Source organism: Azolla caroliniana, unplaced genomic scaffold, assembly GCF_043228905.1.
Source record: "Azolla caroliniana isolate FFs.n. ecotype wild unplaced genomic scaffold, voAzoCaro1.0.p SCAF_5, whole genome shotgun sequence".
Lineage (NCBI taxonomy): Eukaryota > Viridiplantae > Streptophyta > Polypodiopsida > Salviniales > Salviniaceae > Azolla > Azolla caroliniana.
The window spans coordinates 7,635,036-7,658,489 of record NW_028230440.1 but is presented as its reverse complement, the minus strand read 5'-3'; the positions used below and the strand labels follow the sequence as shown (position 1 = coordinate 7,658,489).

At 38.3% G+C, this 23,454-nt stretch overlaps 2 protein-coding genes across 4 annotated transcripts; both read left to right on the top strand.

The window, feature by feature from the left end:
* Nucleotides 1-2,260: 2,260 nt before the first annotated feature.
* LOC147864012 (transcription factor GTE4-like) lies at nt 2,261-5,869 on the top strand. Of its 3 annotated transcripts, XR_015529798.1 has the most exons (8): nt 2,266-2,933; nt 3,111-3,177; nt 3,331-3,443; nt 3,533-4,933; nt 5,029-5,074; nt 5,182-5,247; nt 5,381-5,525; nt 5,637-5,869. XR_015529798.1 is itself a non-coding variant. In XM_087319636.1 (7 exons), the coding sequence occupies exons 3-6, from the start codon at nt 3,575-3,577 to the stop codon at nt 5,425-5,427; spliced, it is 1,518 nt and encodes a 505-aa protein (XP_087175762.1). In that variant the 5' UTR covers nt 2,261-2,933; nt 3,111-3,177; nt 3,331-3,574; the 3' UTR covers nt 5,428-5,474; nt 5,637-5,869. The 3 variants fall into 3 exon arrangements, 1 of the variants encoding a protein (XP_087175762.1); XM_087319636.1 differs by having other exon boundaries at nt 2,261-2,933; nt 3,331-4,933; nt 5,381-5,474; XR_015529797.1 differs by lacking the exons at nt 2,266-2,933; nt 3,111-3,177 and having other exon boundaries at nt 3,215-4,933.
* An 8,297-nt stretch (nt 5,870-14,166) lies between these two features.
* LOC147864011 (putative inactive receptor kinase At2g26730) lies at nt 14,167-17,853 on the top strand. Its single transcript, XM_087319635.1, has 2 exons — nt 14,167-15,673; nt 16,752-17,853. The coding sequence occupies exons 1-2, from the start codon at nt 14,167-14,169 to the stop codon at nt 17,336-17,338; spliced, it is 2,094 nt and encodes a 697-aa protein (XP_087175761.1). The 3' UTR covers nt 17,339-17,853.
* Nucleotides 17,854-23,454: the final 5,601 nt, after the last annotated feature.

The following is a 23,454-nucleotide window of genomic DNA, read 5'->3' as shown; positions in this document are numbered from 1 at the left end:
GACGTACTAATGGAGTCCCTAGGGAGGAAAGGATATGTAGGTTATGCCACATAGAGATAGAGGATGAGTACCATTTTACATGCAAATGCCCCACCTATGCCGAGATAAGGGCAAAATACCAAGACATACTTGGTTCCTCTCCCACCCTCCCTAAACCATTAGATACAATAGATATGAAGAAATTAGGTAGATACATCTTAGAATTGAAACAACACAGAGAGAATAAATTACAAAACGTTGATAATAATGTTGCTAATGTTTACCAACATATAACAAATGAAGTTTTTCAGAAACAGGGGGAGACAATGAATGTCGACACACCTGCACCACTCGGACTTCTCCTTGATGAAGCAGAAAATCAAAGAAGAACCAAACACCCTCGGATGCCGGATTTCAAAACAACTCGACGAGATGTAGAAGCAATAAAGAAAATAAGGGAACGTGAACTACACCGCCTAGAAGCCATGGCTAGGGCACTCTATGCATCGGGACCATGGGTCACACCCACACCAAAAACTTTTGACCTCCCACTTCTTTTTGAGAGACTTGGGTGGAAATGAGATTAGACTTAGTGCAAAGTTTTGTACACTACTAGAACTTTCTTAGCTTAAGCTATTTTCTTTTATTTTTAGTTTTGATGATTGAATAAACACTCATTTTTGTTGTAACCCATTTGTCTCATGGGCCAAATTTGGCCTTAGAAGACGTTAATATATCTTTCTTTCTTTCTTTCTTTCTTTCTCTCTCATTCTGTTGTCTTGTGTGAAATGTTCATTTCTTAGGTTTCTTTTCATTTCATTCCATTTCATGGTTTCTTAGGATTTTCTATAGAATTCAAGCCTTTCAAGCTTTGTTTCTTTGTGATATGATCCTTTGTTTCAAGATGGAAAATGAATATCACGTATCATACACGAACGTATACAAACGTTCGCATACGTCTACCAGATTGGACATATGCGAATATTAGGAACTATGCTCTTAATGCATATTTTGAGAAAAAAGCGACAAACAACAAGAATACTCGTACTATTCATTTTGTCTTGATTTCTAGAGACAATCCAAGATTGAATAGATTATGTACTTTTATTGTAAATAGGGAGAATTAGTTTTCTAAACTTGGCTCCTAATGCCTTGACGTAGATAACTCATCCATCTTACCGATCAATTTGTAGTTCATCAATCAAGAATATGTTGCTCCAACATTCCATTTTGTTGTGCCTCATCTAGTGCCCCAAAAATTTTGTAGACAATAAATTTCAAGCATAACATGGTCCAATAACATACACTCATGTATTCTTCTTTTTTTGTTGCCAATAATGATCATGAACAACTTGCTCTTGTGTTAACGCTTCCTTCCATATTCCCACTTCAATAGCCGTCTCAACTTTATCGAAAACTAGTTATTTACCACCATTTCAACATGGTCCAACAATTACAATAGGATTTGCACTTCAATGTTTTTTGCAACCAATCATTTACCGCTATGCAAGCACCTTGTTAACACTTGCAGGCATAATGTCACCGTGGTTCAACAATTTTACCCACAGATACCATCCCTACCTTTTTTGAAAGCAAGTTCATTTGTTGTCACATCACCACCATAAAGAACTTCCAATCACATTCCCGTAGTAACTATAGTCTTCCACACCCAGCTTTATGGCGACCAACGAATTGTCCAGGTATCAACATGATCCAACAGTTCAACCCTCGGAAACCGCCCACATGATTATCAAGTCAAAAGGAAAGTACCATGCTGCTTGGTTACACATATCGTGAGGGGGAAGGGGGGGGCACAAAGCATCTCGTGCGAATTACAGAGAGAAGAGCACATAACAAAAATGTGTGCTTCGGGGATGAAAACGTTATCCGATCTATGGTCTAAGAGAGTGGCTCTGCTCCTCGTGTTGTTACAAGAAGAAACCTTGAAAAATATCTTGGCTCTCCCTTAGGGTAGGACGTTTGGATCAATTGTCTCATACACACTAAGAGAGAGAGAGAGAGAGAGAGAGAGAGAGAGAGAGAGAGAGAGAGAGAGAGAGAGAGAGAGTGTGTGTGTGTGTGTGTGTTTTTGCCTTGCATGCCAAGCTAGCTGGCGACAATGTGGACAAACTGAAGGATCAGAAGCCGTCCGATGGGGGAGGCCATCGGACGGTTGAGATCCGTTGAATAAAACCAAGGCTTAGAGACTTTATTTGTTGCCTTTTTGTCTCCGCTCCCTGAGAGACCCTTCCTCTCTCTCTCTCTCTCTCTCTCTCTCTCTCTCTCTCTCTCTGTGTCCGTGTCTGCTGTTTCTGCTAGGGTTTTGCATCTCTGTTCCTGCTCGCAGTTCCTGCCAGGGCTTCTTCTTCTTCTTCTTCTTCTTCTTCTTCTTCGGAAGAAGATCCTTGTGAACCCTCAGTTTGCATATTGATGATACATGATTTTCAGAGGAAACCTACCATGACGACGGATTGCTCCTGCTAACAGAGACCTATTCCAGAAGACGAAATAGACATGCTCTCCGCACCTATAGCAGCTTGAACGAAAGCAGCAGCAGCAGCAGAAGAAGAAGAAGAATAAGAAAGACACATTCTTCTTTCTCTACGAAACTGAGTTTGCTTATATGTTACTGGAAAAAGGAAGAAGCAGCTATTTTTCTCTAACAAAGGCATGTTCTGTGCATTTTTCTCCTTCGCTTTTGCACAATTCACTGTTTCCATGCCCTTGTTGTAAAGAGGAAATGCAAGATATGGTAATTTGATATCCTCTGTCGATGGTTTGCTACAGAGATATATCTTCTCATCTCTCCACTATAGAAGCCTGAAAGGAGGAAGCAGAAGAAGACCATTTTTGAGTCCTCAGTTTGCATATATTATATATGTATGTGTATATCTCTGTAAAAGAGAAGCTGTGATGAAGCTGCTTTCCTGTTAACTGAAGAAATATTCTAGAAGGTATTTTCTCCTTGATTTTCTGCACAAGTGTCTATTTCTCGTTGGAAGTTGCCAACATAATATTGACTGTATACAGTTTGTATGATGGATTTCATCTGAGAATGTTTTTTTGGTTCTAACATATTCAAAATATTGAATAGATGTACATTTTTCTTACATATTTCTTCATGTATACAGACCCCTGAATTTCTCTTCTGTTCGCTTTCATTTGCTGTGCTTTCCTTCAGCAACAATGATTGGAAAGGTTAATAGTTTTACTCTAATACGCCTTAATTTGCTCTATTCCGTGATTCTTCTAAGCAAGAATTCTCTAATTCGCGTTATTCTCTGATTTCCTTCATCAATAATGACACACCGGGTTGATGTTTAAGAGTCTAAGATCCCTCAATCGTTCCAGGTGAAGACGTTGTTTTTCTCTTCTTTTTCTGCTGGATGAATCACCTCATCAAATTCATAATCCGGATGAGTGCTATAACCTGAGTTGCTTAAGTATTGTACTTTGGAAAAAAGGTGTGTTTCAACCAAACCAGGGGTCAACCAAAGATGTGTTCAATGAAAGTTTCTTACTTACTGAGGTTTTGCTCTTGTTTGCTCCTCAGGCTTAGGAAGAAACTTAATAAAAAAAACCTAAGAGGAAGCTAATGAGTCCAAGTACTGAGCTTCAAAAGGGAGAATGGAATCCACAGCCAACTTCTGATGCAGATTTTCAGGCTGAATTTCATTATTTCTCAGTGAAAAAAGTTCCACCAACACAATACACTGTTGGAATGTCTAAAGAACAGAGAAAAGAGCTAAGGAGGAAGCTCAAAGAGGACTTGATTACAGTGCAAGGACTGTCTTTGAAGCTTGAGGCTAGAGAGTCTCAACTTCGGCAATCTCAATCACTTGCATTTGAGTCTAAAGTCAATGCAAATAACATGCAAAGTTTCAATGGCCCGGAGGTAGAATCCAAACCGATCTTTACATCTCCTAAACTAAACATGGAGTTCTTAAAAAGGCCTTCCTTCAGAGCAAATGATAGCAGCCTTATTGGTGCTGAGATACTGAGTGGTAAACGCACGCCAAAAGCCAACCAGCTGTATAATAAAACTGACTTTGTTGTAGGGAAAGAAAAGATACCTTCAATGGGGAAGTCAAAGAGTAAGCATCGAAAGCGAGGGCCTTTGAATGCAAATGGTGGGGACCTTAAAAGGAAACAAGTAGGAATACCTCATGAGATTAGAGTTCAGTGTAAGAGCCTTCTTACCAAGCTCATGTCACATAAAGATGGATGGATTTTTAATAAACCTGTGGATGCTGTGAAACTCGGTCTCTCCGACTACCACTTGATTGTAACGCAACCCATGGATCTTGGAACTATAAGAAGTAAACTTGATAGGAAACAATACTTATCGACGATGCAGTTTGCAGATGACGTAAGATTGACATTCAGCAACGCTATGATGTATAACCCACCTTCAAATGATGTACATATATGGGCGCTTGAGTTATCAAAGATGTTTGAAAGCGGATGGGAAGTTATTAGCCAGAGGGTGGACAGGTTAGCGGCAGAAAGAGAGATAAGGTTAGCGGCTGAGAGAGAGATAGAATTACTTAGAAGTCAGGTTCCAGATGTTTATCATGCAAGTAGTGGAGTAGAAGGGTTTTTAGATCAACCGAGAAGCAAGAGTGGAGCTAAACAAAAAACAGCGGAGAATGCGGAGGCTAAATCCCAAGCAAAACCCAAGCCTAAACCTAAACCTAAGGCTCAGAAAAAAGTAATGGAACTCCAACAGAAGGCAGAATTGCAGAGGATTTTGGAACAGCTTCCCGAGAAAATGCTAGAAGATATCATCACCTTGATGAAGGAAAGGAATGTGGACATGTGTCACAAGGGGGATGAGATTGAAGTAGATCTCGAGTCGTTTGATAATGATACACTCTGGGAACTGTATCGTCGTGCCAAGAATTGTTTAAAGAGCGTCAGCAAAAGCAAGAAAGCTGCAATGCAGAAAAATCAGGTGAACTTCTCTTCTGTGTTTGTATTTTGTTCTTGCGTTTTATCCTTAACGAAATACTTTGCTAAAAGTATTGTCATGCTATGTATATATTTCAGCATCCAACAAACGGAGCAACACAAACCACAGCTGAACATGAACAAGGTATCAAATTATCTTTCTTTTTTTGGTGTCAGCTTTTCCCCCAACATTAGATTTGTAAGTGCTGGGTATGGCGTTTATGACTGACATTTACTCTGCTATTGTCCTAGGTAAAGACGCACCTTTAAGCAGCTCGAGCAGTTCAGAGAGTTCAAGCAGCTCAGGATCATCCAGTGGTCAGTATGGTTTATAAAATTCTATTATAATGTCTTGGTGTTGCCATTGATTTAATGATAATTTTCTCGTACCTGGAAGCTCTTTCTCTTGAATTTATTGACAGTTCTACTTCTATTCTGCTTTTGATTTAAGATTCTGGAAGCTCATCCACAAGTGACAGTGATGCTGGAGATACCTGACCCTCGGAGAAGAAACAATGACTTAGGGCAAGTTCTTTACTATTCAGGTTATGGGATGATATCACTAGGCTACCCTGTTATATCCGGTCATACCTTAGGTAGGGTTGGTTGGTTTGTGATGATGTCAAAAGTTTATTAACAACATAATATAAGGAAGCTGATAATGATGTGATCACATATTTTAATGTTTTTTATTCCTTTTCATGCAGATCTACCTTATTTTGGATCTAAGAGTTTATTCAGTTCATTGTCTAGGTTTAGTCTGTAGATTAGGGAACTAAAACCAGTGGTGGGGTGAATAGCATTTTGCCCATCACAATTGTATTCTAGAAACACCCCTTTTGAACTACACTTTGTATATTAATTGGGTTTTGTGAACCACCCATTCCACATTCTATACAAAAGGCTGAGCCTGTGAGTATGAGAAAGCCGAATTGTGAAATTTTGTAGTGCGATAAGGAAATTGATCTGTGTGTGTCTGTTTGGATATTATAGGATGTTTTAGATTGCTGGATGAGGTCTGGACTGGATGATTTCAGAAACAAAAAAACTGCCATCCTCTGAATATTGATGATCGTATACTGTATAAAAGTGTGGGTTTTTATGATATCAGGATGCACTAGATGAAGTCTCACGGATCAGATTTTATTAGATTTACAAGAGAAACACACGTTCGCAAATCGTACAGGCCCTTGTTGACGGAAAAAAAGACTGTCTGTAGAAGTGAATGTTAATAGCAAATCTGGAAGGCACGAAATTTGTTGATGTAAAAAAGACAGTCTGTAGAAGTGAATGTTAATGACAGAAACTCATGTATGTGTTTGTTTGCAAGGTTTCTATCTGGTTTTATTGCATACGTACCTTCAGAATTTGTTATCTTACTAGGAAACTGCTACCAAAAGCAGGTGAATTGAGTTTATATCCAGTCGAATGCAATTTTTATTGTGGTTAAATCATAGAGTTTAAACCTGAAACTAAGATGGGCCCCTCATAATGACAATCAAGTGCATTGTATATAGAAAGGGCATACAGGAGTCCATGGTGACAGTTTACACACATGCACTATTTTGAACCAGGTGTTATAGCAGATGTAGATGGATTATTCGAACACAAGTTTTTATGAGGCCCACATTGGAACGAATTCTTTACATCCACTATTTACCTTGAAGGTAAAATTCCATCTAAAATAGGTTGTGTGTAAAATCTAGGTCTTCTAATGCTGTTCCTAAATTCTAGGATGAAGGTGTTTTTGCTTTCTGTGGATGTGAATTAGAGAATTGCAATTCTATGAAGACTAACCTCATTTTTGTAAGGGGCGCTCCTTGTCTTCTCTTTCATCTTGGTTCACATTCACTTTGGCCTTTAGCATCTATGGACTTCATGCCCATCTAAAAATGTTTTCAAGTGTTGGAAAGGATACGAAAATGTATAGTTCAGTGAGTTAGTGTGCCCGAATTGATATATTACATTCTGAATAGACCTTTGTGAGCATATTTAGCTCTTAGGAATTGGGGTTTGGTTCATCATTAACATAGTTCTTGATGGTCCCCACTTCCTACCATGTCCTCCCATTTCTATAGATGCATTAAGTATTTGGAATTAATCCCCTTCATGTAATTGTTTGGGATCATTGACTTAGTTGACAATATCTCCATTCCAATACATAATCACAAATGCTTCTTATCTCCATTTATGTTCTTGTGCCATTTGTTCTAGGGTCTTATTCTTCATGCTCTAATGAAAGTCATGACTTCACACCAATCTTGCGATCATCAAAGATGAGGGTGGATGGCGAGTCATTCTTTAGTAATCTCAACATCATTTGAAATCTAAACTTGGTCTTTTGTGGAAATTAGCAACCTCCAAAAGATAGTGTTGTAGGTGCATAAATGTGTTATAGCAACCTATTTGTCTTGACAACAAAGATGTCATTGAGCTCCATATTGTTGCCCAAAAGGTAAGGAGGATTAATCTAAAGATGTGATTTAGGCCTATAGAATTATGAACTTTCTCCACATTGCTTTTAACATAAGAGAATATTGGTTCCTATGTTTTTTACTTGTGGGTTACATGTTGCCCCAAAAACTTCATAATAGAGTGGGGAATCAATCTATGATGAAAACAAGTGGTGGTAATATTCAAGATGACATGGCCCATTGTTTGCATGAACTAAGATGCAGTAGAGGAACCGATCCAAGGAGTTAAGTAACCCCTTGAACTCTCCAATGAATGAAGTTATCTTTCCACCCCTTTCAACTAAAGAGATTCTCTTGGAGAAGCCAAACAAGCTTGGCTACATTGATGGTCAGGCATCAATCAATATACAAATATGCCTTTTCCTATTTAATTCTTTAGGGTCCTATAAATGGCCTTACACTAATTGATTTAATGTCAAAGTAGTAGATTGATGGAAACTTGTTAGGCCAATTTTTTATATTCCAAGAATGGCCATTCTTTTCATTATAGGAATTTACTTTGTTGGAAAGGATGTGAAAATGTATCGTTCAGTTAGTCAGTGTGCCTAAATTGATATATTACATTCCGAATAGACCTTTATGAGCATATTTAGCTCTTAGGAATTGGTCTTTGGTTCATCATTAACTTAGTTCTTGATGATCCCCACTTGGTACCATCCTCCCATTTTTATAGATGCATTAAGAGTTTGGAATTAATCCCTTCATGTAATTGTTTGGGATCATTGACTTAGTTGGCAATATCTCCATTGCAATACATCATCATATATGCTACTTATCTCCATATATGTTCTTGTGCCATTTGTTCTAGGGTCTTATTTTTCATGCTCTAATGAAAATCATGACTCCACACCAATCTTGCGATCATCAAAGATGAGGGTGAATGGCGAGTCATTCTTTGGTAATCTCAACATCATTTGAAATATAAACTTGGTCTTTTGTTGAAAATAGCTACCTCCAAAAGATAGTGTTTTGGGTGCATAAATGTGTTATAGCAACCTACTGGCTTGACAACAAAGATGTCATTGAATTGTTGCTCAAAAGGTAAGAAGGATTAATCTAAAGATGTGATTTAGGCCTATAGATTACAACACTTCTAAGGTGAATTATGAACTTTCTCCACCTTGCTTTTAACATAAGAGAATATTGGTTTCTATGTATTTTACTTCTGGGTTACATGCTCGCCCAAAAACTTCATAATAGAGTGGGGAATCAATCTATGATGAAAACAAGTGGCAGTAATATTCAAGATGACATGGCCGTTTGCATCGACTAAGATGCAATAGAGGAATTGATCAAGGATAAATAACCCTTTAAACTCTCCAATGAATGAAGTTATCTTCCCACCCCTTTCAACTAAAGAGATTCTCTTGGAGAAGCCAAACAACCTTGGCTACATTGATGGTCAAGCATCAATATGCAAATATGCCTTTTCCTATTTAATTCTTAAGGCTCCTATAAATGGCCTTACACTAATTGATTTAATGTCAAAGTAATAGATTGATGGAAACCAGTTAGGCCAATTTTTTATATTCCAAGAATGGCCATTCTTTTCATTATAGGAAATTACTTTGTTAGAAATACCTCTCTTAATAACCGAAATTACATGTCTCTCATTGGGCAGCCAACAAACTACTTCCCTAACATGGTGTCAAGGTTGTGGGAATACCATACAAACTACCTCCCACACTGCGTCATGGTTGCATGAATACATGCACAACTACCCCGTTAATATGGTGTCAAGTTTGTGAGATTACTATGGAAAACAGTGACTACAATAACGTTATGGGCATTATGGAAATGTCGATGCAACCAACGTTATGATGCGACAGATCAACGTCTCTTAGATGTCTTGCTTGAGATATGGGAGAACTTGCTGGCAGTACTCCGCGGCCAATATGACAACATGCAGGGTTCACCAGAGATTGTGAACAATAGAAAGAAGAAGCTCCTTCACTTATGGACAAAGTTACCCTTGTTTACAGAGTCAACTAAAGGGCCTCAATGGAACTATCAACTTCCATCGACCCTTTCTTGAATATCAGTGAAGCATAGCATAATGCAACAATAAATTTCAATACCTTTTACAAAGTTCTAGCTTTGGTCTTAGGATTATCGTATATCATTGTACAGGAAAATTGTAAGCTTTTGGGCATACAAGCTTAAGTTGTAGCATTCACATGTTTTTTCTTAATACTAATCTTTGAAGAAAAAAAAAACTCCCACAAATGCATGAAAATGAATGAAAGTCCGTGCAATTTTTTGACTTCTCTTAAGATGATAGCTTTGTCAATGATGGACTATTTATTTTATTTCCAACGAGCTTAACTTGGATTTGTCCTTTTGGCATGTCCATATTTTTTTTTTCCAAAAAAGAATATACTCCATTAGTTAAAATATACATGAACACGATCCCTTTCTCAGGTAGGCCGTGCCAAGATTATGCTAGCCTACATACGAGAGATCTCACTTATTTATCTTACACTTTTACATATGACTCAAGCCATCCTTACAAATACATCACCTACCGTCACTATCCCACTTGCCATGTCTTTCACGCCCCTCGTTCAACTAATGGGAGGGGGAAACAACCATCTGGGTACATCATACTTCCATAGTATATCCATTCCATTTGCTGCGGCCATCGGTGTCGTACACCATCTTTTTCGAAAATTCAGCCTCATTAGGTCTGCAGCATCATTAGTACCATTAATCCGCTCATATTGAGCTCTTAGTGTAGTTATGAGTGTGTGCCAAATTAGCTTAATTGATTCAGCTGGAGGGCGTTTGTGTGCGGAAAATACCCTGGTACACCTTGCTGTCCATATATGCCATATAGTGATGGGGGCAAGCAACATCCAAAGATCTTCAAGTTTTTGATTCTGTACACAAGTTGTAGGTACCCCGTTGTCAAGGATCAGCCGAACAATGCCATTCTCCCCTCTGTACTTAGCATTGCATGTGCTATCGTATGTCGCCACATCAACGTCAAGAGACATCCAACAAGCATGTCCCCAGTTGAGGGTGAACGAACTAGAGGCATGGCAAAGCAAACGAAGTGCCCTTCCCCATACAACCATTGCATCACGACATTCCCATAGACAATGGGAGATGCTTTCTATCTGTCCACATGCAGTACATCGAGGGTCTACATTGGGGCCTTTACCCCACGTCCCTACCGGCAAGGCTCTATGTGCAATAAGCCATAAACACATCATTATCTTGCGGTCATATTTGTCGGCATGTCCATATTTTTGAAGATAAACATGTCTAGAGAAGCCGACATCTTATTAATATTGTTTATACCCACGTACAAACGTTTTAATCCACTATTATAAACAAACTAATTATCAAAATAAAACAACATTGTCAACACTTACATGTTCTTAATTGTAGAGTTTGCAACTTGTAAACTTTGAATCACATCATAGGAGTTGAGAGACACAAATAGAGACAATTCTCTTAAATCTTAAGATAAACCATTTAAAAATATCAAAAACCTTCCATGTCAATAGAAAGCCCTTATATTATTGTCCTATAAATTAATAAACAACTTTATAGAAGCTTTTGTCAAAAGAACAAAAAATTAAAGATTAACCCTTCATTGTGACAAACACTTCGTTAGCATACACATGTCATTTGTGGGCAAAAATTTCTTTTTACCAATTTAAATCGGCAAAATGTTTTACAATGGGCGTGATTTCAACCAAATTTGGACATTGATCCATCATGACCTGAAAAGAATAGGTTTGTTGCAGATGCCTTTTCAAGCATCAAATGAGGTCTCCAAAATCTTATTGAACAAAGAAAGCAAAAGAGAATACTTTACCTGCTTGCTTATCTTTCTTTCTTCCAAAACAAAATCTCCTTTGGTAAAATTTTTGTATCACAAATAAACATTTATGACACGGGACATGATTGTCAAGCAATATAATAAAATATTAGATTATAGGCACAGAAGTCAATAACTATAGGTACATATTTGTGAAATTCTGCAAGATCAAGAACATTATATCTCTCATGTTATGATGATGGGGTCCTCCTAATGAAATTTTCCATTGATTTATATCTTACTCTTTTACTTAAGTCCAACAAAGTATATGAGATTATAGTGTTTCATGTTCTCTTCTTTCTAGACTCCTTATATAAGGAAGGAGATGAGTAGCTTTGCGTTACTTCTAGGATCCTATGTAGTTTCTCCCAAATGATGTGAATCCCTCTCTCTCTCTCTCTCTCTCTCTCTCTCTCTCTCTCTCTCCAAAAAGAGAGAGTAAATGGGGAATAAAAGATCTAATTGAGCTCTTAGGTGATGCTATGAAGTATTTGATCATCAAGGATAGATTATTAGAGGCACTAAGGATGATGTGACAAGATATTAAAATGTCAAATTTGGAATATATTATTTTGCAAAATGTCAACCCTCAATGCTTAGCCCGATACAAGGCAAAAAACGTCTAAATATGTTTGTTGAAACATATTCCTCTACATCTTACTACCCCACCATGAGCCTTGGCTCTGAAGGAGCCCTTTGCACTTCTTCCAAGTCACTCACAGTAGTTAGGTGTTGTGGTGGAATCATGCCATCATCGGCCTAGTATAACGATATTGCAAGGTAGGTGGAAAGGAAAACCTTGTAGAAGATAAATATCACTTACTTCCTTCATGCTCAAAATATAACATAATTCACAGGAAGAATGATGACTTGTTAGATGGGAATGATCATTTTAGTGTCATACTCAAAGTCCCTACCAAGAGGAGTGAGCACATGTGTGTGTGCAAATTATTTTCAGATAAAGTGTTTTTACAAGGCTCATGTCACATAGAATATGATATGTTTATTCAGTCCCATAGGTCAATTTTGGCTTCCTCATGGACCATAAACGATAATCTCTCTCTCTCTCTCTCTCTCTCTCTCACACACACACAAAATTTGTATGAAATAGATGTGCGATGATTATTAAGAATTATTAATCTTTCATCATGAAGAAATCTATCTATATTGAATTATATTAATCATATATTATTCGATATGAGCCACATGTAATGTCATGGAGGAGGATAGATGGTTTGCTTGAATTGAATGAAAATTTAGTAATATTTTAGCTTCCCAACGAGAGGGTTAACCCCTCTTTCCCTTTTGCGAGGTGTGGACATAAAAAACTGAATTCCCGCTTTGGAATTGGAACGGGTGGAAGACTTAGAACAAAGAAAAGGAAGAAAGAGAAAGGGATTGGAAGATGGGGACACCATCACATTTTGCTCCATGGCAGGCGCGTCAACGGGTTCGTCCGCGGAACGAGGCTTTTTTTTTGTTTGTCCTTTCCTTTTCTTTCTTTCTTTGCGCAATGCCAATGCATGATGACATACTCGGGAAAAAAAGGAGAGGATGAAGGGGAAGGGGTAGCGTTCTACACATTATTGTGGACGGGTTGTGAACGGGATGACAAAGTAGGTATTAGTTAGATTATTGTGCGGTTGTCATGGAGCTGCATTCACTCATTTGAGGTTATAGTCCAACCCATAGTACGTAATATACTCGTGAATGCATGGGCAAACATTCTTGTTCATAAGAATGCAAAACGAATGCGTATGTTATCACAACATTCTTACGTTTTTTTTTTTTTCAAACACTTTTTACCTTAAACTCTCGTTTTTTTGTTTACACTTTTTTACCTTAAACTTTTTTTTTTTACGTTATAATAAATAATGAATACACAAAAAGTATGGTATTTACCATACTTCGAAGGGGTGTTAACCATACTCGAGAAAACTGCACGTATGGTACGTATGGTTCATACATTTGGGTTCAACCCCTTCCCCCCTCCAAAACAAAAGGCGGGGCATGGGGGGGGACGGTGATCATTTTCTAGTATGTATGTATGTATGTATGTATGTATGTATGTATGTATGTATGTATATGGTAATGGCGTGTGTTCTTTTTGGTTGGGTGGATGTGATAATGTATGATTATTATTACATACATATTATTCTAGAAGAAACTCTGGCCTAACTTCCTTCTCCATTCTTTTGTTGTTCGTCAAACTTTGAATTCATAAAATTATAACACCAACACGCGCGCGCACACACACACACACAAATGAATGGAATGGGGAACCAAAATTTATACATACATACATAAATAAGTTCAAATATTGACTGAAGAGAGAGAGAGAGAGAGAGAGTCAAGGCTATGCTTCCTTACCGCGTGAGGATCTCTATCTCTCTCTCTCTCTTCTCATACTAATCAAACCTGCAAGAAGAAGAAGAAGTTTTGACACTCTCACCAAACCCTCTGCTGCTTAATTCTCTCTCTCTCTCTCTCTCTCAGATTCTCCATCTCCATCTCCATCTCCATCTCCATCTCCATCCTCTGTTTTCCTCCCCAATAATTTCTTCTTCTTCTTCTTCTTCTTCTTCTTCTTCTTCCAATTTCTGTGATTCATACGCGCATACCCGCTGCTGCTTAATCCGCTCCATCTCCATCTCCATCCTCTGTTTTCCTCACCAATAACTTCTTCTTCTTCTTCCAATTTCTGTGATTCATACGCCCATACCTGCTGCTTAATCCGCTCCATCTCCATCTCCATCGTCTGTTTTCCTCATCAATAACTTCTTCGTCTTCTTCTTCTTCTTCTTCTTCTTCTTCTTCTTCTTCTTCTTCTTCTTCTTCTTCTTCCAATTTCTGTGATTCATACGCCCATACCTGCTGCTTAATCCGCTCCATCTCCATCTCCATCTCCATCTCCCCGCCCCTGGGCGCCTTTATATGCCTCCCACTTATTATATGTTTGCGCTCGGATGGCCCCCAGCAGCCATGGTTCCTTCACCAGCCTTCCATCGCTCCAACTTCTCCACCCTATTCTCCTTCTCCTTCCTCTTCATCCTACTCCTTTCTGATCATTGCGCCATAGCAAGCCTCCAGGAGGATGCATCCGCCCTCCTCGCATTCAAAGCGAATCTCATCAACGCAAGGTCTCTCTCCTCATGGCAAAACACAAGCGATGCCTGCGTTTCATGGGTAGGGGTAACTTGCGGTGCAGATGATTATGATCAGAACACGACGAGAATTCTGGCAGTTCGTCTTCCTGGACGCAGCCTCTATGGTCCCATCCCTGCAGGAACACTCGGGAAGCTCCACGCTTTACGAGTTCTGAGTCTTCACCATAACCATCTCCAGAACATCCCATCGGACCTCACAAACTGTGTCTCCCTCCGAGAGCTTTCCCTCTTTAACAACGACTTTTCAGGTCCCCTACCCGCCAATTTCTCTGTGTGGCCTCTCCTGCGTCGTGTTGATCTCTCGTTTAATAGCTTTAATGGCTCCATTCCTCCCTCACTGAACAACTTAACGCAGCTGCGGCTTCTTCGGCTGCAGGAGAATGATCTTTCTGGCTCCATTCCATATCTTTCTGATATAGCCTTGAATCTTCAGAACTTCAGCGTTGCAGGAAACAATCTAAGTGGACCGATCCCTTCATATTTGGCACGATTTGGAGAGGAAAGCTTCACAGGAAACAGCGAACTGTGTGGATCGCCAGTACAAACACCATGCGTAAATAGTCCTTCTACTTCTCCTTCTCCTTCTCCATATCAAGCTCCGTCTCCATCCTCACCCGTATCACAGACGTCGCCGCCACCATCGCCACCATCTTCTAAAAGAAAGCTCACTGCAGGAGCCATTGCTGCGATTGTGGTAGGATCTGTGGCTGGAGCAGCGTTGTTTTTCGTTCTATGCTTGCTTCTCTGGGTAAGGAGGAGATCAAGGCAGAATCGGATGCAAGGATCGGATCCGTACGCAGGAGGAAGGGATAAGTTCGAATCGAGATATATAGTTAACAATCCAAACATGAGCAAGACCACGATTTACAAGCACGAAGCAGTAGAAAGAGCAGCAATCAGCGATGGCGATGGTCAGGATAAAAATAGTAATGGCCAGCGAGCCCTGAACAAGCTTACTTTCATTGGAGACGATGAAAAACCAAACTACGATCTTGAAGACCTGCTTCGTGCTTCTGCAGAGGTTTTAGGGAAAGGAGGATTAGGTGCAGTGTATAAGGCCACCATGAGCGACGGCCTAACTCTTGCTGTGAAGAGACTGAGACAAATCGGTAGGGACATGGATGATGAAGCTTCTTGTAAGAGGGCCGTGGAGAGTGTGGGTAGACTCAGACATCCGAATCTTGTTCCTGTGCGAGCTTTCTTCTTCACCAAGAACGAAAAGCTTATCATCTCTGATTATATGCCTCAAGGGAGTTTGTTCTCATTGCTTCATGGTAAAGCTCTATTGGATCTCTTCGATATACATATTCAGTCTCTGTCTTTTTAGCACTGCTTTTCTGAAGCTTTTTTCTGACTTTCTTAACACTGTGTTTTCAATCAACCCCTAATGCATGTTCAATGACTTCTTCGAAACTTACTGTGCTTTTTAATCGTCCTCACTGATTATTATCCATATGAAATGTCTTGGCTGCTCAAAATTAGGGTTTTCAATCATCTTCTCTGCAATTTCTGGCTTCTCAAAACTATGTTTTTTTCAATCATCATCCCTGATACACATTCAATCTCTGTCTTTGTAGCGCTGTTTTCTAAGCAAATCTTCTGACCATCTGAACACTGATTCCAATCAACTTTGAATGCTTAAACTCAATGTGCTCTGGCTTCTCAACGCTCTGTTTTCATTCAATCTCTGTCTTTTAAGCTCTATTCATTCAATCTCCGACTTTCTTGCCACTTTTGTTTTTCAATAAATCTCTGGCGCATACTCAACTGGAGACAAAACTCAAAACTCTGCTCCACTCAATCTCTCACGTTTTTAACACTGCCTTATTAAACACAAAAATCTCTTGGCTTTTTCGAACACACACGTAGGGGTAGACAAAACTATGGGAACGAATGAAAACATCTAAAATGCATGCATAGTGAGAGGGCTAGAGAAACTTGAGCTAAACCTGTGCATAACCATGCATAATTAGGACTGCACTTAACCAGGATCCATGCATCATTAGGAGACACAACCAATTTAAGTTAACCACAACGTTTTGCATAATTGTGGTTAAAGACGAGACATGCCCACTAATTTGATTTTTCCTTGTATACCAATACATTCATAAACAAGAGCCATTGTATCATATTTTTCCGCATAATCCCTTTTTTCTCGTCAGATCAGATTTAGGTGCCATTCTGTTAACTGTATGATAATGATAGATCATCATATATTCCATTCTAGAAGAAAAACTGATGCATTTGATGAAATAGGAATGGTTGGATTGGCTTAACATGTTTAAATTAAGTGACATGAGGATGTGGGCGAAGTTAAGGTTTCTAACATGAAAAAGAAATTGGGATCCACAGGGAACAACAAAGGACAGATAGAGTGGGAGGCAAGATTGGCAATCGCATCGGGGGCGGCGAAGGGGCTTGTGTTTTTGCATAGCAAGAAAGTGGTACATGGTAACATCAAATCCATGAATGTTCACTTGGATAAGGAGGGGGTGGCGAGATGGAGTGATTACGGCCTATTACAGAAGCTCGCCCCGGCCAAGTCCGAGGAGGTGGGGGCCTCCGGTGCGAGCCCGAATGGCTACACGCCACCAGAGGTCGCATCGGATGGGAAAATGATGACTTACAAGGGGGATGTGTACTCTTTCGGGGTTTTGCTCCTAGAGCTAATCACAGGGAAGTCCCCGATGAAGTTGTTTCCGGAGGAAGGCGGCGTGCTTTTGCCCGAGTGGGTCAAATCTTGTGCCCGGGACGTGGAGGCCGTGGATCCGTGGATCCAAGAGAAGTTTACCCATGAGAACGATGTGTTGTACGACGAGGTTCTCGGCCTCCTCCGTATCGCCTTGCCTTGTGTCTCTCCTTCCCCTGATAAGAGGCCACACATGGTAGAAATCGTTAAGCACATCCAAGATCTCATTGAAACTCGAGGCAATGTATAGGCTCCCGGCCGAATCCCCCCTTCTCTCTTGTCCATTTCCTCTCGGGACATCGAGCCATCCAACGTGTTTCTCAACGCAGTTTCATTTACCAAGCAAAGCTATACAAACGTTTTCTCCGGTGCATACGATGAGTGTTTTGCGTTAGTTTCTCGAGGACTTACGATGCTTTTATACTCTCATTCATTTGCTCATTGAGGATTCTGGTTGTTTCCTTGAGATATCTACAAGGTGATTGTCAAATATTCTCACTAATAAATCCAACATGCTCAATTCTTTCATTATTGCTTCCTGCGAAGACCAGATCGCCTTGATATACATGTATTATTTGTAAGATGTGAATGTTGTAGAAGCTAAGGCCTACAAGCATACAAATAACAGCCTGAAGTTAGTAACCGTAAAAAATCATAAATTCGGTTGTACTCTTTGGACCATGTACATCTATCTCTACATACCTCAAATTCTTTGAGTAATGTATATTCAAATGTGTACCTATCATGTATATCTCCACTTGTATATTCAAATGTTTAGCTATCATGTTCAAATAGTAGAACCTCCTAATAACACACACCTCGATCATGTTTTAATGTATCAAAACGCATAGCACAATGCTTTCATGTAGTAACAAATTTCACAAGTTTATTGTCTCATGCACTACTGGTGTAAATCTCTATCAAGTTCCTTGATTTTGTAATGACTTCAAAGAGTAACTTAAATTTGAGCAAACTTATGAATCTCATACAAGCCTTTGTAACAATATCATCTTGTATGCGAATATGCAAATATTTCGTTTCACTACCCATATAAGCACACCTCCTCTTATTTGCTAAAGGTGCACACCATCTACCCAGTAGTATTCGTTATTCCATAGGAGATACCATCGTCACATTGTCATAAAACTATACGAAATGACTCCTCTGCACAGATAGTCAACCCCAGATAACACCACACGTTGATATGAGACATTTGTGGTGTTCATTTATTCCTTCTAATACACATGTTTGTATATAATGCTTGGGTTTCCATCTATCCACTCTTCTTTCATTTTATTCATGAAACTCCTTAAGCAAATTTGCCTTTGAATCCACTTTGTGGTGATTTTGAGTTGATATTCATGGCTATACTAGAAGATTGTATGAGAGTAGGCACACATCATTGCAATGTTTTGATAATATGACTTGACTTTATGTAGGAAAGACATACAAACATTACAAAAGAATAATGCTAACAATCAACAACTAGATGATGCTAATGATGACTATGACAACATTGGTGATGACAAGAATGATGCTCTACATTGCTGAAATGTTCTTGGATTCTACATAAGTCAAGATAATAGTATCATAAACAACCTTGGAGAATGTCTTTCATTCAATCCATCTCAATTTAGAAAATATCTTACACTTTCATTTTTGTGTAGTGGATATAATATTGCCATGCATGGAGAATCTTTTGCTCCAACCCCTCAGAAAGATTTCCATGTTGTTCTATATGGGCTCAATTTGGAAGATATCATCTTGCAGTTCCACCTTGATTTGAGTTCACACTCTCATAATTTTCATAAAAATGATATTTGTTTTGTTGAATTGAGCAATCCCAACAAATCAATATAATCATAATTGCTCTAACTTCATTCTTGATTGTTGATATGGGGATGTGAAAAGAATTCATCAATGTATCCCAAATGGCTTGGTTTTCCTCCTACCATACAATAATAAAAAATAGAGATTTGTCACACAATATATATGTATACAATGGGTGTGTGATTGAGTGGTTAACAAAACATGTGTTTCTTTTGCATGCAATAGTTTGGATGTTGAATATTTATGCAATGAATTTAAAACACCTATGCATTCAAGATGGCACAACGATTAAGGAGGATACCTGACACATATTTCCGTGCATGCCTACTTGCTAAAGCCATTTTTTATTTGTATGTTGCAACATTGGGCATTAGGGCCTAAATTTGACGGGTTAGTATTAAAGTTTTTTGAGAGGCATCTTTTAAAGATGTATGTCATATAACACAAGAAGTTGTAGCCACTCTAAAAAGCCAATATGATGGCCTCAAGGGCGACTACGATGGAGTTAAAAGACAACGACTAGCCTTCATCCAGTAATGGTTGACCTCCCCCTTTATTGAGTCAGTGGGCATCCACATAAGGTGAACCTATCGCGTCCCTACACGGATTTGTATATATTAATCTCATACATATGTAAAATTTTATAACTAATGGAAGGAGTTTTTTCTTTGGAAAAAGAAAAAGACTCAAGAGTGCAAAAACTAACATGTCATTTGACATACAAAATTAAAAAATGAAAAGCTCTATATAATGCTACATTGTTATACATTTCATTACTATAAAAAGTATGCAAATATACACAAATCACCATAACTACCTCACAAAGATAATGACATACATAAATAAATATCGTGTTCATGTTTTTAAAGCCAAAGCACAACCAAGATATGTATTGAGAATCATAATTCATTCTTGCAAAGTGGATACAATAAGCATCAAACAAAACTCATGCACATTGGATACTTAATCATCATATATTCCTTAAAGCCCAAAAAACATACAAAAATGCAATGCAATATGTATCTTTTTCAATGATAGTATCCTTCTCTCTTTCTCTTCAAACCAATGTGTGATGTCTCTTGAACATTTAATGATAAAACATCTAAACATCTAAAGTTTCGAAAGATAAAATATTTCTAATGTCATTTTTTATGATATTTTGATGTGAAAGCCTCATTGATATGAAGCTTTACTAATAGGAATAGTCATACATTGTTGCCAAATTGCATCATACCCGGAAATAATTGCCACAAAGATTGTGCTTTGCAATAAATATCCCATGCATTATGCATTCTCTTCCTTTAGCAATTCTTACAAGCATACCAACAAAATCTTACATTACATTTGCCTAATAGCTTATGGATGAGTCACACCTTTTGTTTGTTTATTGATGGATGAGAAATCCGTAGGAACACAAACCATGGCTCATCTTGATACTCTCCTACAAATGATCCCATATAACTTGACAAAAAACTCCCTCTTTCTCTCTTTTTTATTTATCATAATTAACTTACCCAATGATAAGTTGTTAGACTGTTTACCCATCTACATCCATCTAGTTTCTCTCTCTAGATAAAAGCACGCAATTATATTAATTGCATGTATAACTCATTGTTACAACTTCTTAGTCATTTTTACCTATGTATGTAGAGGGACATCTTGTAAAGCCATTAAAAATTCTGAATATGAATTTGGGAAAATAATCTCCACATGTTGCAATATCCAAAACCGCCACATCAAAATGCATTTCAATTTCTTAACATAGCCTTTTTCCATGATTGTAAATTTGTATGCTTCCCACCATACATTTCATGATGTGTATGTTGACAATTATCATCAGAACATTCAATACATTATGCAATATATTTTGTTATACAATCAAACCATATTGAGATAGATGAATAATTTGAGATAAATATTTCTTTAGTCTGTTGTATAACGTCTTTGCAAACACTTTGTACAAGCCTCTCATCAATGAAATAGGCCTCCATTGTAAAAAATTTGAAGGGATGGTACCTTTGGTATCAGTTTGAGTACCTTCCAACTCTTATACATGAAACTAGTATCAGAACATTCTTGAAACATTTGGACAAATGGAATCTGAAGAATATGCAAGCATATTTCGTAAGACTTCATTTCTAATACCATGCCAACTAGGTTTTTTCCCAAACACCTCTCCTCCAAAATCGGCATCCAATTATTGACCAATATCTATATTCACAATATACATGCCAACTACAGTATAGATCTCATGTCTTGCTTCCAACACATCAACATTAATAATCAATTCTAGTCCAATCAAAACCTTTAAATGAGATATACATACCCCGATAACCTTGACTAAGTTCACAATAATCTCATGTCTGTCTATGTTTCTTTCTCTCTTTGTCATAATTAGCTTACCCTAGTGGTTTGGATGATAGAAAAAATGAGGGGCTCAAACATGTATTTATGTGTGTGGTTTCTCTGTTCAACGAAGAATACGGTTCTATAGTTAGGTTATAATATGTTAAGGGTGAGCCTCCACACTTTCACCATGTCATGATACGTTGATGTTGCAAAAAGGTTGCATTCAAAAAGGAATTTGTTGATGCCTCATGAAGAAAGAGAGTGTTAGAGAGAGAGAGAGAGAGCTCAAATGGATGTAGCTCAATCGGTAAGGTTGCCCAATGGAGACTAGGTGGTCATGGGTTCAACCACTACAAATTTTTTTTCGTTCACTTGTCTTATAAATATTTAAGTGAGTATTCTAGTTCATCAATTTATTCATGTGTAATTTATCCAACGCTTCAATTTTATTATTTTCATCTTGACGCCACACAATTACCACATTATGAATGACGATTACTCGACTCTATTTTAGATTATTTTCAAGACGTGTTTCCTAACTAATTGCCGCTTACTTTACCACCACAACATAATGTGGATCATCAGATTGAACTCATTCCCAGTGTTGCTCCTATGAGTGTTCCACCACCTTATCGACTTAGTCAATTAGAAGAAGCTCAGATCGCCAAACAACTTAAGGAATACTTGAGTATGGGTCTCATTAGGTATAGTAAATCACCTTGGGGTGCGCCAATTCTTTTAGTTAACAAGAAGGAAGGTTCATGGCGAATGTGTATTAACTATCGCCGTTTCAATAAACTGACAATTAAAAATGCATATCCATTACATCATGCCGATGATTTGATTGATCGTTTGCATGGGGCTCGATATTTTGCGAAAATTGACTTATGAACATGTTATCATCAGATTTGCATTGATGAGGATGATATTCCTAAAATCACTTTTCGTACGCGTTATAGCCTATATGAGTTTTTTGTCATGCCTTTTGGGTTGACTAATGCTCCAACCACATTCCAACAAGCAATGAATGATGTTTTCCGAGATCAATTCGGTGATTTTGTTGTCGTCTTCTTGGATTATATTCTCATATATAGTCGTACCTTGCAAGATCCTGTTCAACATGTTCGATTTGTTTTGCAAAAGTTGCGTGACAACTCTTTCTATGCAAAACATTCAAAATGTGATTTTTTTCAAAAATCTATTGTGTACCTAGGTCATTTAATTACGGAAAATGGCGTTGAAATTGAACCTTCTCATATTGAAAAGGTTAAACTTTGGTCAATTCCTCATAATATTCGTGAACTTCGATCATTCTTAGGATTTGTTGGATTTTGTAAAGAATAGTGTGCGGAAGCAAGTAGAAAACCGAACATAGAAACGCAGGTTTAATGGAGAGCTTGAATATACACAGTACGCGGGAGAGAGAGAGAGAGAGAGAGAGAGAGAGAGAAGACACATTGAAACTCAATTCAAAATAATAATCAATCTATACATAGGATGTGCTCAGTGAGCACTTTTATACAAACCCTGACTATCGAGCTGACACAAGTACTGACAGTACTTGAATTCTCATAAATGAGCCTACTACTCTAACTCCCAAAATTATTATTTACGAGGAATACCATACTAATGGCCTTCCGGTTTACGCACCGATACGGCCACGTTATGCGTATCGTTTTACGCACCCAGTCTACACACTGGGTTACGTACCGTATTACGCACTCAATGTTGAGCTGGTCACTCAACAAATTTTTACAAAAATCAATTCGTAATTATTCTAAATTGACTTTGCCATTGATTGACCTTTTAAAAGGTCATCCACGTAAGGTTGTCAAACCAATTTCATGGAATGAACAACTTGACAAATCATTTGAGACACTCAAAGAGCATGTGTGTCAGCCTCTAACTCTTCTATTACTGAACCCTTCCAAGCCTTTCTCCATTGAAACCGATGCTAGTGATTATGCTATTGGTGCCGTCCTTTATCAAGGCGAACACCCTATTGGTTTTGAAAGTAAAAAGCTTGATGCTACTCAATCTCAACATTCGGTTCAAGAGAAGGAGTTGTTCGCGGTAATACATGCACTAAAAACATGGAGGCATTATCTCAATGGAAATCAATTTGTGGTTACAACAGACCATCAATCCATGAAGTCTTTTTGTGACCAACCAGATCTTGTTGGTTGT

Bases quoted from the DNA above. Each gene is read 5' to 3' on its own strand.
- LOC147864011 (XM_087319635.1), top strand. From the start codon at position 14,167: ATGCCTCCCACTTATTATATGTTTGCGCTCGGATGGCCCCCAGCAGCC. The intron at 15,674-16,751 runs GTAAAGCTCTAT...TGGGATCCACAG, and splicing joins TTTGTTCTCATTGCTTCATG to GGAACAACAAAGGACAGATA.
- LOC147864012 (XM_087319636.1), top strand. From the start codon at position 3,575: ATGAGTCCAAGTACTGAGCTTCAAAAGGGAGAATGGAATCCACAGCCA. The intron at 4,934-5,028 runs GTGAACTTCTCT...TATATATTTCAG, and splicing joins CTGCAATGCAGAAAAATCAG to CATCCAACAAACGGAGCAAC. The intron at 5,075-5,181 runs GTATCAAATTAT...CTATTGTCCTAG, and splicing joins CACAGCTGAACATGAACAAG to GTAAAGACGCACCTTTAAGC.